Source organism: Brienomyrus brachyistius, unplaced genomic scaffold (genome assembly GCF_023856365.1).
Source record: "Brienomyrus brachyistius isolate T26 unplaced genomic scaffold, BBRACH_0.4 scaffold152, whole genome shotgun sequence".
Lineage (NCBI taxonomy): Eukaryota > Metazoa > Chordata > Actinopteri > Osteoglossiformes > Mormyridae > Brienomyrus > Brienomyrus brachyistius.
Window position 1 is genome coordinate 581 of NW_026042427.1, and position 17,865 is coordinate 18,445.

Genomic DNA, 17,865 nt, shown 5'->3' on the forward strand with positions numbered 1-17,865 from the left:
GAACTGAAATACCCCCCCACAAGGCAAACTGCCCGCTATCACGTTTATATCGTGAACCAAGGATACCCAAACCACAGGGCCGATGTCCCCCGAAAGGCCCATGTGGAAGCCACAGTAATATTTCACGTGGTGAGCTCCACCTGCCCTCATGCGCCGTCGATCAGACAAGCCAGAGCAAGGCTGTACTTCAGCGCTATGTACACAAGCTTAATATCCTATTGATCCCGGCTGGGCTTGTGCTGAGGCAGGAAAATGCTAATTGGAAATTGGGACCCACCCCTTCCCTCACCCCCCAGCCTTTTTTCTCAGAATTTAAACAAAAAACAAACACTTGCTGGTGACAATGCGAGGTCTGGGCTGTAAACATGAAACATTAAAAATCAGCAAAGACTCCCCTGCCCTGATTGTGAGTTTCTCTTCCCGTCGTCCTTCAGAAAGGCACGCGGCTCAGCCGGTCCCCAGGAATCGCAGACGGATCGCTGCGTTCGCCGCCGCCTGCGTGCGAAATTCCATTAGCTACGGATCCCGGCTGTGCCTGCAGCAGACGCCACATGCTGCCTTGTGTCAGATGACGGGATGCGGCTTGATTCTGGCCCACACATCGAAGACGGCTGGACGGGGCTTGGCCAAAGCATGACCCCCCCTCCTTGTAATCCAGGCTTCTACCCTCCAGTCATAATATAAGGTCACTTGGGTGACAACCCAGAAAGAGCCTTAGTGGACAAACAGACGTTGGTATGCAAAATGTACATGTCAATTTATCTCTGTTTCATCGCCACTGTTTCTGCTGCAGCCTGGAGCACAGTAAAGATCTACAGCAACTCCTTCGGCACCAGGAAATCCCCCTCAGTCTGGGCTCCTCATATCAGTGCTCAGTCTCCACCACCAGGTGGTGCTCAATATCAATGGAGAGGCCAGAAGGCTGTGACGTCCGGGGAACTCAGTAACAACCACGGGAAAAAGATAAAAAATAGCTTTTAAAAACAAGACAAATGTGCTTTGGGGACTAAACTCACTTTTTTTCGCTGCATCAGTGATTCAGCCCACTTTATTTTAGTTTAGTGTCTAAAAGGCAGCATGAAACATCCCTACATATGCTCAGTAATTCATTTTATCGCTGGTTATTTTAAGCAAAGGGGGAGATCTGTTCTTGTTAAGACACAGGCACCGCTAATTAAACAACTGGAGACCGGACAGTGGGCATCGGCATCCGGCACCCTACAGGCAGTTCAGAGGAGGTGCACCTATCGCCACGGAGACCGGTAACACCAGGGGTGCGGGGGGGGATTGTCTCGCCAGAAGGGGCACACAGCTACAGCCACCCTCCCCCCCCCGCTATCATACACGCCTGGGATGTTCCCGTCACTCAGGGCTGTCAGAAAGAGCGAAAGCGGCGTGTGGTGAGGAAGGAATTGGCTGTGACTGAGAGATAGGCGAGGGAAGCAGGCGCACAGCCCCCAGCCGCCGCCTTACCTGGGAAGGTCACATTCAGCAAGGAAATAAAACGGTAAAAGATGGCTCGCCTGATAAATATGCAAATGGGGCAGAGAAGAAGGAGCGTGTTTGACAAACAATATAAAGTGAACGGTATTTGAAGGTTACTCAGATATGTCGCTCCATTGTTCTCCTTTACTTTTTAATTTGGCATGATAACACACAAAGTGACTGCATATATCACACGGTGAGCCACTCATATCAGGTACGCCACCCCCTTTGCCGGGACACCGCATCGCTGCATTGACTGGACGCCGTCGGTGGTCCCGTGTGTCACATGACGACTGTCGCAGGCAGAATGGTTCAGATGTCACAGTGGCGTCGAGCCAGCGATCCCTCCTTAAGTGGGTCGTAATTGCTCTGCTTATCTTAATAAGCCAATCTGCTGGCGAATGACTGTCGCGGAGTGTAATGAGCAAGCCAATGAGAGAAGGGCTGTGTATGGGTGTGGATGGAAATGGGGCACCCCCCCAGCAGCAACGGAGACCCCGTTACCTTGCCCCTGACCCCAGCCACGTAGTAAATTAGCCTCACTCCCCCCCCCCGCCCCCCCCACACGTCATCTCCGGGCTGGACGCTGGCTGTAAATTGTCACCGGCATTCAATTTAAACAACAGCTGCGACAAATAAGAGGCTGTCTCTCTGCCCAGGCGGCTGAGCGCGAACACCTCTCGCCCCCCCCCCCACCCTGCCCCACCCCCAGCCCTGCCACTGCCCCTCAAGGACAGGAATGGCTTTAAAAGCAATAGAGCTTTACGGTGCTATTCTGTTTCCTCCAAATAGGCTGAGCGAGAAACAAAATCAGGCTCCTGGAGCCCTGAGCTGCCAGCCTGCGCCAGATTTATTTGGTCCATCTTATCTGGGAAGGTGTGTCAAAGTGCAGATCAGCACCTCTGCCCCTGCCCCTCGCTAGCACCCCCCGCAGGATAAATGTTACGGTGGCCGTCCGTAAAGGTCACACACAACCCGAATGCCATCAAGCAAGTGGGCAGGACGGGGAGCGAGAAGGACCCTGATAGGACAAAGCCGTCAAGCTCCGCAGTGCAGGCAGGCCGTTCTCTAAAAATAACCCCAGTGTGAGCCGAAGCATGGAAGACAATGGGGGCTGTAGCGACCCCGTGGAGGGGGGAGAAAAACAGGCAAAGCGCGAGGCTCTCCGGACGGCACAGCGGCACGCGCCTGAAGTGGGCAATCAGAGCGAGAGGCTTCCGCAGCCGGGCACTGGAAAACGACACCGAAAGCCACGTCGCAACACTCGACCCTAAAACTGACTCGTGAGAGGGACCGTCCAGAGCTGAGCATGTAAATACCCCCCCACCCAAAACAAACGAGGCTAGAGCCCTCCTGGATGAAATGCTGAAGGTGCCGTGATTGAAGATCTATTCCCTGCAATCAAGATGCTCACGCCATGGCCCTGAGGAGCAGGGGGTCCTGTGGAGTCAAAGGCAAAGGGAGCCACTCAAGGCTGCGAAGAAGGCCAGGCAGGAGCAGTCGGGGGGGGGGGGGGGGGGTGTCCCTCTTCCCCAATCAGAGACGTCTCAGCAGAAGTGCTCCTCGCTGTGTGAATTATAAAGCTTCACTAAGTGGGCTGCAGTAGTTGGCCGCTGCTGCCTTCTGACGCTGCCGAGGCAGATTATCAAGCCCTCTGGCAGAGGTCGGCACAGATGTGGACCGCAAGGAGCTGAGCTGAACTACATAAAGACGGCCTGCAGGAGCAGGGCGACAGCCCACGGCCGGCTTCGAGGCACAGCGAAGAGCCGCCCATCACCCAGCCCTCCGGCAGCCTTCCCGCGCCGTCTGCTTGCAGTCACCCACTGGAGCTTCCTGCACAAATCGCGACTTCTTCCCTTCAAAAAAATCTGACAGGAGGAGAAAGCGGGGGAGCGAGCGGCCTGTTTGCAGCTTGATATGGAGTCAGAGGCAGCAAATAATGGACTTTTTTTTTGAAGAATTTGCCGCTGAACTTTAGGGCTGTCTTGCTTGAAAGGACAAGTTACAAATAAGATGAAAGAAGGAGGAGGAATGATTTCCCCGGGATGTACACCCCCGCTGCGCTGCCCTACCCTGTGTAACTGGGCAGGGGGGCGGCATTCACAGCCCAGAGAGTTTCCCATTTAACAGCGTAGCCCCCACTGAAACTGCCCCAGGTCCGACCTCCTGTGAGACATGAGGGAGGCAGAAAAAGGTGAGGATGGTGCCCCCCCTGTGGCAGAGCAGGGGCTTTCCAATCCCCTATCCCACGCCAAGGCAAACTTCAGCCCAGTCATATCTCCTCTGTGAGTTAAAGCCCATTTCTCTGTTCTTTTTAAGAGAAGCGTATCTTGGCACTATCCGGCCCGCACTAGAGGTGGCCCAGGACCATATTGGTTTACGATATAAACGTATTAAAGTACGCTGCAGTGTTGTCTGTGGCAATTCCCCGGTACGGACACAAACACAGCAAGTGTCAGGCTCCGAGCTGAAGGGAACTCACAGCAATTTCTTAATACATGTTATTAGTTCTATTCCCCACAGACTTATAAATAATTTCTGAGTGCAAAAAAGAGCAGACGCGAAAGCTCTCACTGCACCAAAGTTTATTACACTGTTACAGCTCCAAGGTTTAATTTCTCTCACCGCCACCGCCCCCCCCACTCTCTTTCCCACAATATTGAGTGAGATCCCTGACACTCAATTTACAGGCTCTCTTATTCTGCCAATCTTTATCTCATATTCTCTAAAGATGCATTCAAATGCAATCGCCGCTTTTAGCCCAAGGCGCTGAATGATTGCTACCAGATTATTTCACAGAGATTCCTGCCTTTTATTCCCGCTGAGTCCCAGCGGTCCCTTGGTCAACGACTGAGCAAAGTGGGGGGGGGGGGGGGGGGGGGGGGGGGGTGAAAAAAAAAGTAATTGATGCACTGTATATGAAATTATTTAATTAAAACGGACCACATGAGGTAGACATCCTGCAAGAGAGCAGGCGGGTATAAACAGCTGTGGTTAAGTAAGCATCTCCCAGTCTCTTCAGACCGACACTAAATGGATGATTTGCTTGGAAGGTTCCGGAGATCAACCCCAAGTTCCTTGGTGTCAAACCAGGTTCACCGACAGGTGGAAGAGCGTTGGCGTTGCTCCTCCCACCCCCACGTGGCCATACGGTGTCACACATGAGCAGGAGGGACACATCGTGGCAATGTCACATGGCAGTTTAGTGACAGTCCATTACCCCGTTAATAACACGCTAATGGGCTGCTGCTATTTAAAAGTATGACTCCACTCCTGTCACCCGCATGTGCTTGTTTCCGCCTGGAACGCCACCGCGAGCCTGTTACCGTGGGGACAAACACCGGGGGGTGGGGGAGCAGGTAGGCAGGCGGGTCTTGTAGAGACAGTGAGATGCGGACATGCCGTCCCAGTTAACGCGGCAGAGCCCCACCTGGTCAGACAGTGTGTGACGCTGCATTTCACGACGGTCTGTGTGAGGGCTAAGCACGGTGAAGACTGCAGGGTTGGTGCAGAAATAATTGCTACACCAATTAAGATGAATCCTAATGCGTCTATCGTGATCTATAATTAAGCTGCGGATGTTAATGACGCCTTGTGGGTTTCTGCCATGGCTGTCATCTGGGAAAAAGTTTACCACGGATTTTAGGCGAATCGATCGCATGTCAGGTAATTTAGTGGAATGCGCTGGCTCGGGTAAAGACTGAAACACTCTACATAATCCCACCTGAGGCTACGCTCTAGCTTGTGCAATTGTGACAGTAAAAGCAAACAATTACTGTTATTCTTCGTCTTATTATTATTAAAACAATAATTAATCTTGACCCCTTGACTCTTCAGCTTAGCAAAGCGGAGGAGAAGATGTGAGACCAGCTCCAAGCTCATGTTTAACAGAGAAGCATGTAAACTGGAGTGTTCCTAACAGGACGGACACTGGGGCTGAATTCCAAACACGGATATGCACAGTGTGAGAAAAAGCACCCGCCCCCCCGTCTGAGACATGATTACAAAAATCAAGGCACAGGAGGTAATGATATATGTAATAGGAGTCCACAGCCTTGTTTATCCTCCTCCAATGAAGCCACAGCAAAGATGTGTTACGACCTGCTCATGCTATTCATACCAAACGAGTGCTGCGTGATGTTCCAGGCCTCTTTAATATTCTGTTAACAAAAACCATGCATGCTTCAACAAAATTACTCTAGCCAGGGGCCTATACTTCCTTGACTATGAATCACTTACTTCTAGGCAATTCACAGTGTGCAAAAATGCACATTTAGACACCTACACCCCACCCCCCAAAATGATCCTTTAAGAGAAACCTCCCAAAAATGTCGAGTTTTACACACCAGTCAATTTTTCCAATTTTGCGGCGATAAATATGTCGCATGTTTTTAATGCGCTGCTGCTTGGATCAGCAAGCCAGGTGCTGCGGGAGGCACTGGGGGTTGCGTGTTCGCTCGCAAGAAACGGGCTGCACGCTCATACGCCTGCTCAGTGCTTCTGTAATTCCTCACAGCTCACCTTTGAAATCAATTAAGTAAGCCACGAAAAAAGCTCATTCAAATTAGGCCTTTCGTTCGTCTCCTTTGCACTCCTGGCTACCTGCGACGGCGGGCGGAGGGATTAAAGATGTTGCCATGCCAACGAACGGGGCCGGCCGAAGCCACGGAATCAGGGCCCATGTTTGAAGTGGCGGGGCCTTTCATAGAGCTTTGATCAAGGAAATGTTTGTAGTGGGGGCAAACCTCAAGAACAAACAGGACTTCTGAGAGATTAGCTATCTGTGGAATATAGCCCTGTCTGGGAGGCAACTCCCCATCGATAATCCATCCCTTTTTTATGTAGATTGAGTAAGAAATAAGGGGGGGGGGCTGTGATAGTAGAAACTAGGCTTCTAGTTGATAGGACCCCCCTGCCTGACCAGTTCTCTGGCAACAGAAAGGCACCAGCCTCTGGACATTTCCATGTACTTTACATGTGCCCTTGTGCCTGTGTCTGCCTACTGTGTCCAACTGCCCTGTGTCCGTGTGCCCTGTGTACACATACTCTGTGTCCATCTGCCCTGTGTCCGTGTGTCCTATGTACACATACTCTGTGTCCATCTGCCCTGTGTCCATGTGCCCTGTGTTCACATGCTCGTGTCCATCTGCCCTGTGTCCATGTGCCCATCTGCCCTGTGTCCATGTGCCCATCTGCCTGTGTCCATGTGCCCATCTGCCCTGTGTTCACATACTCTGTGTCCATCTGCCCTGTGTCCATGTGCCCTGTGTTCACATGCTCTGTGTCCATCTGCCCTGTGTCCATGTGCCCTGTGTTCACATGCTCTGTGTCCATCTGCCCTGTGTCCATGTGCCCTGTGTTCACATGCTCTGTGTCCATCTGCCCTGTGTTCACATACTCTGTGTCCATGTGCCCTATGTTCACATGCTCTGTGTCCATCTGCCCTGTGTTCACATGCTCTGTGCCCATCTGCCCTGTGTCCGTGTGCCCTATGTTCACATGACCTTTATCCATCTGGCCAGTGTCAGCCTCCACTATGTTCACATACCCTGTATCTATCTGCCCTGTTTCCATGTGCCCTGTGTCTGCCTACCTCGTGTCCACGTGCCTCATGTCCACCTGCCCCACATGTGCTTGCCCTGTGTCCACATGCCCTATTTCCACATGGCCCCTGTCTGTCTGGCTTGTGCCTTCCTGCCCTGTGTCCACATGTCCTATTTCCACATGGCCCCTGTCTGTCTGGCTTGTGCCTTCCTGCCCTGTGTCCACATGCCCTGAATCCATCTGGCCAGTGTTGGGTTCCCGTGTCCACATGCCCTATATCTGCCTGTCCTGTGTCCAAGCACCTCACGTCCATCCTGTGTGTCCCATGTTTGCCTGCCCCCTGTCTGCCTGCCCCCTGTCTGTATGTCCACATGTCCCATGTCCATGTGCCCCCTGTCTGCACAGAATATACCGAGTTCAAGTATAAATGAAAGGCCCTCAGAGGTGTGTAAAGCGGAGAGGAGCCCACAGCCAAGGGTATAGCCCTTGAAGTTGGGGGCCCCCATGGGTGGAGTGGGTCTCCCTAATTGGAGCGGCTCACTGCTTATGTAATACAGGGGCAAAGACACCCCCCCCATCCATCAGGAGTATAGTGTGCGCTGAATTGGAAGGGGCGGAGGAGAAAGAGGTCCATCACATCAGGCCAGAACGACGTGAAGTTGACTGAAGTGTCTGGTATTTCCAAACATGGATGAAGGTGACCATGGCTGACGCAGGAAATGGCCTCTAGGCGGCGCCCAGCCGGGTATGAGGAATATGATGTGGACTTAAAGATGCCAGAATCACTGACACATTTTGCAGAGGATAGACACACCCCTCTTTCTGTGATGGACATGAAAACAGGAGATACTGAAACACATGGTTAATGGAAATGCGTCAAACAGCCAGCGATAAACCACTAATTCAGCTGGGCGCTGAGATGCGAGGTTGATGTTTCACCCTCAACCCCCTGTGTCCGTGGAACAAGTCGGAGAGCAAACGGCTTTGACCTGAAGACCCCCGGGGTCCCAGCGACCAGCTGGACCTTCAGCGGACCTTCAGCATGAGTGACAAAACTAAAAGCTCTATGATGATAATTTACATTATTGTTAAATGGGGGGGGGACACTGACAGACACCACTACCCTCCAATGTCCAGTCGAGAACTGAGAGTCACACGGGCCAGTTGCTCAGATACGTCCCTCAGAACCAGCGACACTTCACCCCACAAGCCTGCCTGCTGTATCTCGGAGAGCATGAGAATCATATTCAGTGACCATCTGAACAGCGAGCAGCCTCATCCTAGCTGTGAGGACAGACACGGCAGCCGATGATGGAGCTCACACAGGCAGAGGGTCCGAAACCTGGCCGGGGCTCTCATTCTGTCAAGGGAATTCCCCGTAAATGCTGGAGATCTTCACGGTGTGGCTTTCGGAGTGCTTTTCCGAGTTCCGATCTCCATGCCACATCCACACGGCACCCCCCATGAGGAAGGAAATGGCCGCGATTAAAAGATAACGGGAAAAACAGTAATAAAATATTAATGGCTGGCACGGGGCGTCAGTGGGAAGAGGCCAGGCCGAGGTCCCGGTGGACGGCTGTCAGCAGTGCAGAGAGCCTGACAGGAGATGGCCGTGACCTTTGCTGTCAGACAGGAGGACGAGGCAGCGCGTCCCGAGATGCTGCCCCTCCAACAGTCCCCAGCTACAGAATCCCATGGTGACGCACACACACACACACACGCACACACACACCCCGGCACTGACAGCTTCCAGAGGACAGAGCGGGTAGCACTGAGAGCCGAGAGCAGGACAGGACACAGGAGACACCAGAAGGGCTAGAAGGATAAGACCTGAGCCTCAATCATAAGATAAACAATTTCAGCTTCAGAAAAAGATAGAAGCTCAGCTTCATGAAACATTGGCAAAGACGTGGGGTTCAGGTCAAAATGTGACTTTAGTCCATCCATCTAACTGCTATACCTGTTCAGGGTTGGGGGTAGTGACTTTAAATGTAAAACTGAACTATTATTTATGCATGAATGGGCACACAGGATCTACCCTGTCTATGCACAGGCCTTTCTATGATTTCTCCATAACCACACTTCCATCAGTTTTCCAGTATGTGGTCACAGTAGACTTAGAGTCTATTCCTAGTGGCATGGGGCAGAAGGCAGGGGACACCTTTGGACGGGATGGCAGTCTGTCCCTAGTGCAGTGGTTCTCAAACTCGGTCCTCAGGCCCCACTTGTTCCAGCTATCCCTGCCCTAAACACTGCTGATTACCTGGATCAGGTGTGTTCAGTCAATCAGAAGCTGAAAGACAGATGGGACTTGTGTGTGGGGCAGGGATAGCAGGAAAACAAGCAGGGCAGTGGGGCCCGAGGACCGACTTTGAGAACCACCGCCCTAATGGCAGGGGACTCCCTTGTACGGGATGCCAGTCTGTCCCTAGTGGCAGGGGATACCTCTAGACGGGATGCTAGGGCACATACTAGTACATCACGAGTAACTTAGTGCTGCCATTTTACCTAAGCACATATCTTTGAATCGTAAGAGGAAACCAGAGAACCAGATGGATATCGATGCAAAAAAAGGCGTTTTTATCACAAAAAAAAAATGCTCAGAGTGTGAGATTGCGTGGTGTCCCCTGCAAGAAGGACTGCATCCTCATGACCCAGCCAGGAAAAGTGGATGGATGGAGCGACTGTAAAAGGTGAATTTAGCAAATAAGCATATACATAATCACACATTATGTCACACGCTAGCATTTTAATTATCTAAAAAAAAAACACAAATGGCCAGCTTCTGTAACTGGGCTGCTCTCAAAAGACAATCCTTAGTTTTTAAAGAGCTGATGAAGCCAACAGAAAGTTTATCTTCGTTCTAAAACGAGTAGCAGAAATGGAAAAAATGGAAATTACTACACAAAATGGAAAAGTGATCTATGGTAACATAAAATGCTACCAGGCATAGAATTGTTTACTCTGCAAAATTCATTCACTTTCCAATTCTTTTCTGAATTAATGAACGCAGCGCTGGCTGAGGCAGGCCGGAGCACGTTCAGGCATCAGAACATCTCTCAGGCACCTTCACTTTGTTCGAGAGCCAAACGAACACCTCAACACCGATACTTCATTTCTGTGACTGTGGTTGAATTTAATAAATGACCAGATGGCAGAAATTGATTTTATTCACATTTTTGTTTTAACTTCTAAATAGGTGAATATTTTTGGTACCGGCACCGATATTTCTGTGCTGTTAAGGATTTTCATTCCAATATTATTAAGAGATTAAGATAACAGTAGATTTACAACGCTTGCAGAAAACTGAATGCAGAATAATAAATTTATCAGTCAAGTTCATTGCAGGACAAGCTGACACACTGAGGGTGATTTATGGCATCAAAATCCCAAGAAGAAACCCATGCAAGCTTTTACAGAACAAGCGGATTCTAATTGGGGCCGGATTCAAACCCGTGATCCTGAAGATGGCACAAGACGGCCAGGGGTATAGAAACCATCCTATGAAAGGCCTAGAGATGAAATTAAATGTTACTTCTCATTATTATGGTTCAGTATGGTTATTCTCATTATATATATATATATATATATGTTTTTTTATACACACACATATACACACACACACACACACACACACACACACACACACACACACACACACACACACACACACACACACACAGTGGTACCTCAGTATACATCCTTAATCCGTTCCAGATCCTTGGACTTATACCAAACAGGACGTATACCAAATGAATTTTTCCCATAAGAAATGAAGGGAAGATGATTAATCCGTTTCCATGAAACAAAATCAGATTGTTATTGGCATATTATACATTGATTTTTAAAATTTTTTTGAAGGTTTTCTGCTGCAACAAAGGTATGAGAAAAGGAAAAGCAGTGCTGTTCTGGTTCAGTTGGTTGTAGGATCTGGACCAAAACCAGGGCAGTAATGTCCCACTAAACTTGTCGGAATAAATACTTACTCTGCAGTGAGACTCGTACAAGCATCGGGGGGCAAGCCGTCACAACTCTTACACTAAACAGATTAGGTTGAGGGCCTGGCCTGGCTTGTGAGATGGAGCCCCCGACAGGCTGTGATATCCCCGTACCCCTCAGAAGAAGATCAGGGGATATTTAGCAAGGAAATTCATGCAAGGTACAGAGGTGAGGAGGGGGACTGGACCCCACAGTAACTGCATTCCACTCACTTGTGGCCCACCCTCATTCCCATAATGCCACGGCATGGTGCAAGAGAATGGCGGCCCATTTGGGTGGGTGGGGTGGCAGGGAGGTCTGACTTGTCTTTTTGAGGACTGGCAAACTGACTAGGGGAGATAGGAGCTACAATACTGAGGAAGGTGAGTAAAGCAGGAACAGGCCAGCATCTGGATGAAACAGGCTGCGGACCGCGGGCCAAACCAGCGAGGGGGACGGGGGTGTGAGGGCGGCACCCGCGCAGACTGACAGCAGAGCAGCAGGATCTCGCAGCTCTGCCGGTGCCAGGGAAGCTCTGGCATGCCTTCCGTTGGCACCCGCTTTGAGGGCAGTGCTTTGGCAGGCTTCCCCCCGGTACCCTGTCTCAGCCGCTGCTCCAGCTGAGCTCCATCCCCCAACACCACCCCCCGCCGCCGCGGCCTTCCGGTTCACACCAGGAGCTCATTCTCTGTTGTCTCACTGCAGAAATGAGGTCCACGGCTTTGGAATCATGACGGTAAGCCAGGAAGTACAGCGCCAGGTTTAAGAGCCCTAAGAAGTTGCTCGGGAGCAGCAATGGGAGCTGCCCCCTCTGCCCCCCTGCTCTGACCCCCATCTCCGGCGCCTAGGTGCCACCTCCCTGGCTTCAGCCTCCGAGCTGTCAGACAATCTGAGGGATGCCTAATTAACATAAAAGGCATCTTAAAGTAACTTAATGTCAGCTCCTCTCTCGCTGTCCCACGCGGAGCCGAGCTGACAGCCACAGACTCCGGCGGCAGCCTGATCGCCAAGGGAGGGCTCATTACTCCTGTATTCCAAGCGATTCTTCCAGCAAGCTTCAGAATTTTAGAGTCGACTCTTTCTGGAAGTCTGGAGCACGGCGCCATGTGTTCACAGACTGACAACGGGCACTGTGCACAGCTACGCTGGGTTCGCAGTCTCAACTGATCCCGGGCTTCTAAAGCACCTTTGTACCTGCGGATCTCTGCACGCCAGCAGCTGGCTCTGTCAGGTACCGTAACGAGGCGCAGCGTTAAGGCGAAGTCGCACATGTAGACTCCAGCGCAGTTCGAACTGAAGTCCTGCCCAGATGTAGCAGTTCAGAAGAACACAGTCTTTCTGGATCTTTCTCCCTCAGGAAGTATCCAAGAAGTAGACAGATCGAGCCCCTTCCTCATATCATAACATTCATCACCAGCACGAGCACGAGCAATCTGTCCTGGAGTCTATGTTTGTTTTTACTCCCAAGAACACTGCTGCGGGTTAGGGGGTTAGTGACACCTGACCTGAACAACGGAGCTGCCACAGGCCACCGTGATCGATCGGCTTCCCTCGGGAACCAAGCTGCCCGCTGGGACTCTCCTGTCTGGGGTACGCCCCAGAGCTCCTCCAGAAAGGGCAGGCTGCAAATCTCGTCTCTCTCTGACCTATCCAGAAGCTCCCCAGAGTCCTTCAATGGTTGGAGATGCTCAAAGTTAATGCAGGTGCAGCATGGAGGTGTAGATCTTAATACCCACAATTTCAAAGTATATTAAACAGCAGCAACATAGTAACTCAAAGCCTCCTAGTACTGAAACATCCTGCAAGCTATGGCTCTATCTATGGATGAAACTGAAAGCACTTTTTTTCATACAGGCAACACCTGGACCACACCCCTCTGCTCTTTGATTCCGCCCCTGTCCAACAATATCTCCCATCATGTTGGTGAGGTTTAGTGTCATATCATAACATATTATGTTTGACTTCCCTACTGGAACTACTGTGCCCCAATCAGGGTCCCGGCAGACAAAGAGATTAAAATTTCAGAAATGCCGTTATCCGACAGAAAAGAAGGCTGGCGTGGGAGGCAGTCGGCGTGCATTGGGTCTGTGGATGCTGGGATTTAAGAATGGAATTATTTATCCAGCCTAATTAATTATTCACAGCTGTGGGGGGAGACGTTAGCTTCAAACTTCGTAGCCCACTTGAAAAGGGGAGAAGGACAAAGATAAAGTCACACGGTCCCTTTCAAGCAGGCTGCCTTCTGCTGCTTATCTGAAGTCCTCTTTCTGTTTAACTCGATTTTCCATGCGTGTTTAACTCTTGGCACATTACCATTTAAATAAAAAGTACGCTAAAGAACTATTGCAGAATATTTGAAAGAAAAAAAATAAACTGTTTTTCTCGTTTCCCCGCAACATCTCCTTAATACTTTGTCTGACTTTAGGAAAAAAAAAAACTGCCAATGTTAATATGGAATAAATTCATTATAGATATACATCATATAATGATAAGTAGAAGCATTCAGTTTTTTTACATTAAATATCTATTTTACCCTCAACAGAATAAATGTTGAATAACGTTTATATTTTGGTGACCAGTTAAAAAACTTTATTTTTTTCCCCGCAGATGAGCTCTTTCCATTCAGGGAAAACTCTGTCATAAGTGATACTGTTTCCAAGGACAGGGCAAGAACAGCAATCAGGTACTGCAAATGGGAATTAGGTTTCATTAAAAAAAAAAATAAGCAAACTAAATATATTGGATGCTGCAAACTAGCTGAAAGATTTTTACCTCATTAGAATTTTCCCACTAATGCAGCCCCATCGATCATGGCTAACAAAACTGCAGGTTCTTTCTAATTACTCACAGTTAGAGAGGATTCCGGGGTTCCTCCTGAACGCCATCACCGAACACACACCCACACACACCTGCCACTGAACCCCACCCCATCTCTTAACTGTCCCAAAGAGAAGATGGAGAACACTCTCAGCCCACTTTTAGAGCCTGTCATTAAGGACCTTCTGCTGACTTTCGAACAAGGCTGTCAAAGTGGCCAATTCACAGGAATGGCGGGTTTGATGCCATTCCCATCATGCCCAGCGAATCAGGCGCATAACGGCGGTCTTTCCGTCGGTATGGTGACTTCCGCGAGGCAGGGACTCCACACCCTGTCAAGTAGATTACCAGCTGGCATCCCGCAGTCTGCCTGTGAACCAGAGTTGCAGGGCTCAGCCCATTTGTCAGGTCACATCTGAGTCTGTAAAGGGTCCTAATGTCTGGACTTCTGGCCAAAGTCGAGTGCGATGAGAGATGCCAGTTTGACAGCACTGAAGCACCCGTCATGTTCCCATGTGGGAAGTCACTCTCTGGAGTCGTTCTTACACTCCCCACGCCACTCAGCGAGGCTCAGCCAAATCCACATGCGGCCATATAATTGTATATGATAAACAATGGCGCCTCTTACCGCAGAATGTATTGTTTAGAAACTATGCATTATTTACTCAGCCATTATTCTCTTCATGGCGAAATTCTGATGCTTCATCCCTAATTTTTTTTCTAGCTTGAGTTGATGAATATTTAATCAGCACCACCTCCAGAAACTGGCCCTATTAACATAATCCCATGTGCATGTTGGTGCTGTCCGCAAAAGGCGGAATTGCTTAGCGCGAGGGTTTGAACCGCGGGAGCCGGAGCTGGCAGCTTGCGGCCAGCGTGCAAACGCGGCTGCTTCCCTGTACACAGCTGCTACAAGACACTCATCCTACCAAAGCCACAGTGACTGTATTCACACAACTTCCATGTAACAAGTCAATCACTGGTTTGTTTTGTGTACATAAAACTGAAATACCATTTTGATCAATGGAAACACAAAAACACATCTATTAACTAGAAAAAAATTGTTTCTTACTGTATTTTAGGTGCGAAAATTATGGGAATAGGGAAAACAGCAGACCTACCTCATACTTCAGAGGAAGTTTAAACAGTGTAACTATAAAAACAGACACATATCATGGTTGGGGTCATGGGAACATGGATCTCAGGAAGCATTGGGCAGCAGATGGGGAAACATGTACTGTAGGAATGGGTGCCAGTTCATTACAGGGCACAGACACAATCGCACCATCAGACACAATCAGCACTTTTTTAATTAAGAGATGCCAATTAGCCTGACTGCCAGTCTATGAACTGCAAGAAAATAAGCAGAGAGCCCAGAGGAAACCCGCAGAGCAACCGAATGAATACATTTCTACACATGGACAGAACCTAGATTCACAAGCAGGTGTTAAACATCATGCTACAGTGTTGTGCTCGAGTCAAGTCCAAGTCAAGGCTGAGTCCTAAAGGGGACCAGTGGGAGACAAAATTGGGTCCATTACCAGAGCTGGGTAGCTGAGTCCGAGTTCATTGAAAACATATTCAATTTTAGAGCAGGAACCTGAATTCAAAAGTCATAAATTGAAGACTAAACAAATCCCCCCCAATTTTTTGTATTTGTTTTAAGTTATTTACAAATAATCATTTCAAAAATTTAAATTATTATTGTCAACTAAAAAACAAAGGCAACAGAAACACCTTTTAGTATTAATTGTTAATTTCATTGTAAAATGACTGTATCCTGCTGAATACATTTAAAATGGAATCTGGAACCAAAATATATGAAGGTTTTAAAATGTTTTTTTATTTTAACAAAATGTCCATAATGTAGCGAAAAAGGAATTGTATACAGAACTATTATAGGGCTGTAACAGTATATGTAATGATAGTGTACCTTCCGGTACATCATTCTTGGTTTGGCACGCACAATGAAACAAATTCATAAGTTTGCTGATGAGGTGTAAGCAACTATCCATTTTGGGGAGCAAAGTACGTTAGAAATTTATATAGCTGGAACTGTAGGTGGCACTGATCCAATATCCAGTATTGGTATTGGGTCGAGGCTGGCAAAAAAATGTGGATTTGATATCGATGGGGGAGTAAGGAGCAGTTCCGATTTTCCATCTGAGATGTGTCTGGCCTGAAAAATCATGAAAACACTGCAGCAACACACTGCAGGTCTCCCGGGCCCCCCTGCGATGGCTGGCTGTTCTGCAATACACGTGCTTCATGTTGACTGTGTAGAAATACCGTGACTCCATCACATTCACAGCTTTGGTCATTCGTGAGTTTGTCGTGAACAATTGAATGGGAATATTTTTGGAAAGTGCCGGAAGATCGCAGAAACACGCGTAAGCCAAAAACAATGCTGAAAATGTTTTGGATCAAATAAAATCAAACAATATATGAATATTAATAATATATACTGCAACATCTGTAGTGAAAGCGCTGAATCTTCAATATTAAAAGGTTTGGCTTGGGTACACTGTGCATCTTTGTCTCAGCAGCGGACCCCCCCCCCCCCCCCCCCCCCCTCACGTGTTAGCAGTCTTTGTGAACTTTTGAACTTTTCAGTGCAGCTAATTTAGCATTAATAACAGGTCCAAACATAGTGCTCCCAGTGTGTCAAGTACAAAGTTTCAGTACCGACAAGATATTTAACATAAACATTAAATATTGCCTACCGTATTCCATACATTTTGGGGAAATAAGACAGTTCTGGATATCTGATCTAATGATTACTATATTAAAATATAAACACTACACATTTGCGCTACCTACCAGTTCACAATGTGACAACAGGGGCTATAGAAGAGATGCCAGGGACGTCTGCCTGAAATACACACAGCATTCTGAGCGCACGCACACCCACAGAATTCCTTCTGTTTCTCTCCCAACTTGGTTAAATTTCTACACTGCTAACTTCACCACTTTCTGCTAATCCAGAATCACAGCCCACTAAAGGTAAAAAAGCAGAATTTTAATTTGCAACATTAAATTCCATCAAATGCTGTTTTTAAAAAAATAATAATTAATTACTAGCTAACACTCATACAATAACAGCCTAATAGTTTTCTGGTAATTTGCATTTTATTATATGGCTTAATTTAAATATAATGGAAATTCAAATTTCCATTTCAAAGCATTGTCTGATGGATGAATGATGAATTTATTTATAGAACTCAACCTGTCTTTATGCAGTTACTCACTCTCTTCCAGCACTATAAATATATATCCATCCATTTTCCAAACCGCTTATCCTACTGGGTGGCGGGGGGTCCGGAGCCTATCCCGGAAGCAATGGGCACGAGGCAGACACTAATATATATATATATATATATATATATATACCAATGCTCATACATTTTTAATTAGCCAAAAATAACACTAATATAAAAAGTTGCTAAAACAGTGGAGGAGGACAATTAAATAAAAGGAATTAATGACCATCATATTTTCCACCTTACATGTAGGAATGTTTACTGCACTGCCACTGAAAATAATAAATCTGTCAAAAATATGAACTTGATATTCATCAAAGAGTATGAGCAAAAAACAGCTGGCATCCTACTGTGTTCACTGAACGCATCACACTGATACAGGAATGTAATTGATTATAATCCAAAATTTGTACATATTTTATGACTTTTAAGATATTAAGTGTCTTCTCCCACTGATTTCTCAGATGACTAAAACAAAACAAAATAATTTACATATTAAATAAAATCAATAAAAATGTAATGGGGGTAAATTGATGTGACATTTTATAAATGTAATACAGCCAGACTATTATTAAGTACTGTGGACGACTTATTCCTCTCCCACATTGCATCTCCCCTCTTGCTTATAGAATCTTCCCATAACGGGGGTTAGATTGCGGCTAGGAGACAATCTGCAGAGAGACAGACTGATGTACAGACAAAGAAAAATAAAGAGACCAGAAGGAATATTAATCAGCTGCTTTAGCATGGCTTCTCAGCACAGCCCGGTGACAGTGACATT

At 47.9% G+C, this 17,865-nt stretch overlaps 1 protein-coding gene across 1 annotated transcript in view; it reads right to left on the reverse strand.

The window, feature by feature from the left end:
* Positions 1-358: 358 nt before the first annotated feature.
* The window catches only part of agbl4 (AGBL carboxypeptidase 4), a 298,733-nt gene continuing 281,226 nt past the window's right edge, over positions 359-17,865 (reverse strand). Inside the window, exon 7 of the mRNA XM_049005141.1 lies at positions 359-495. Within this exon, the coding sequence (XP_048861098.1) occupies positions 431-495 (65 nt within the window). The 3' untranslated portion in view covers positions 359-430. The remainder of the gene's footprint in view (positions 496-17,865) is intronic.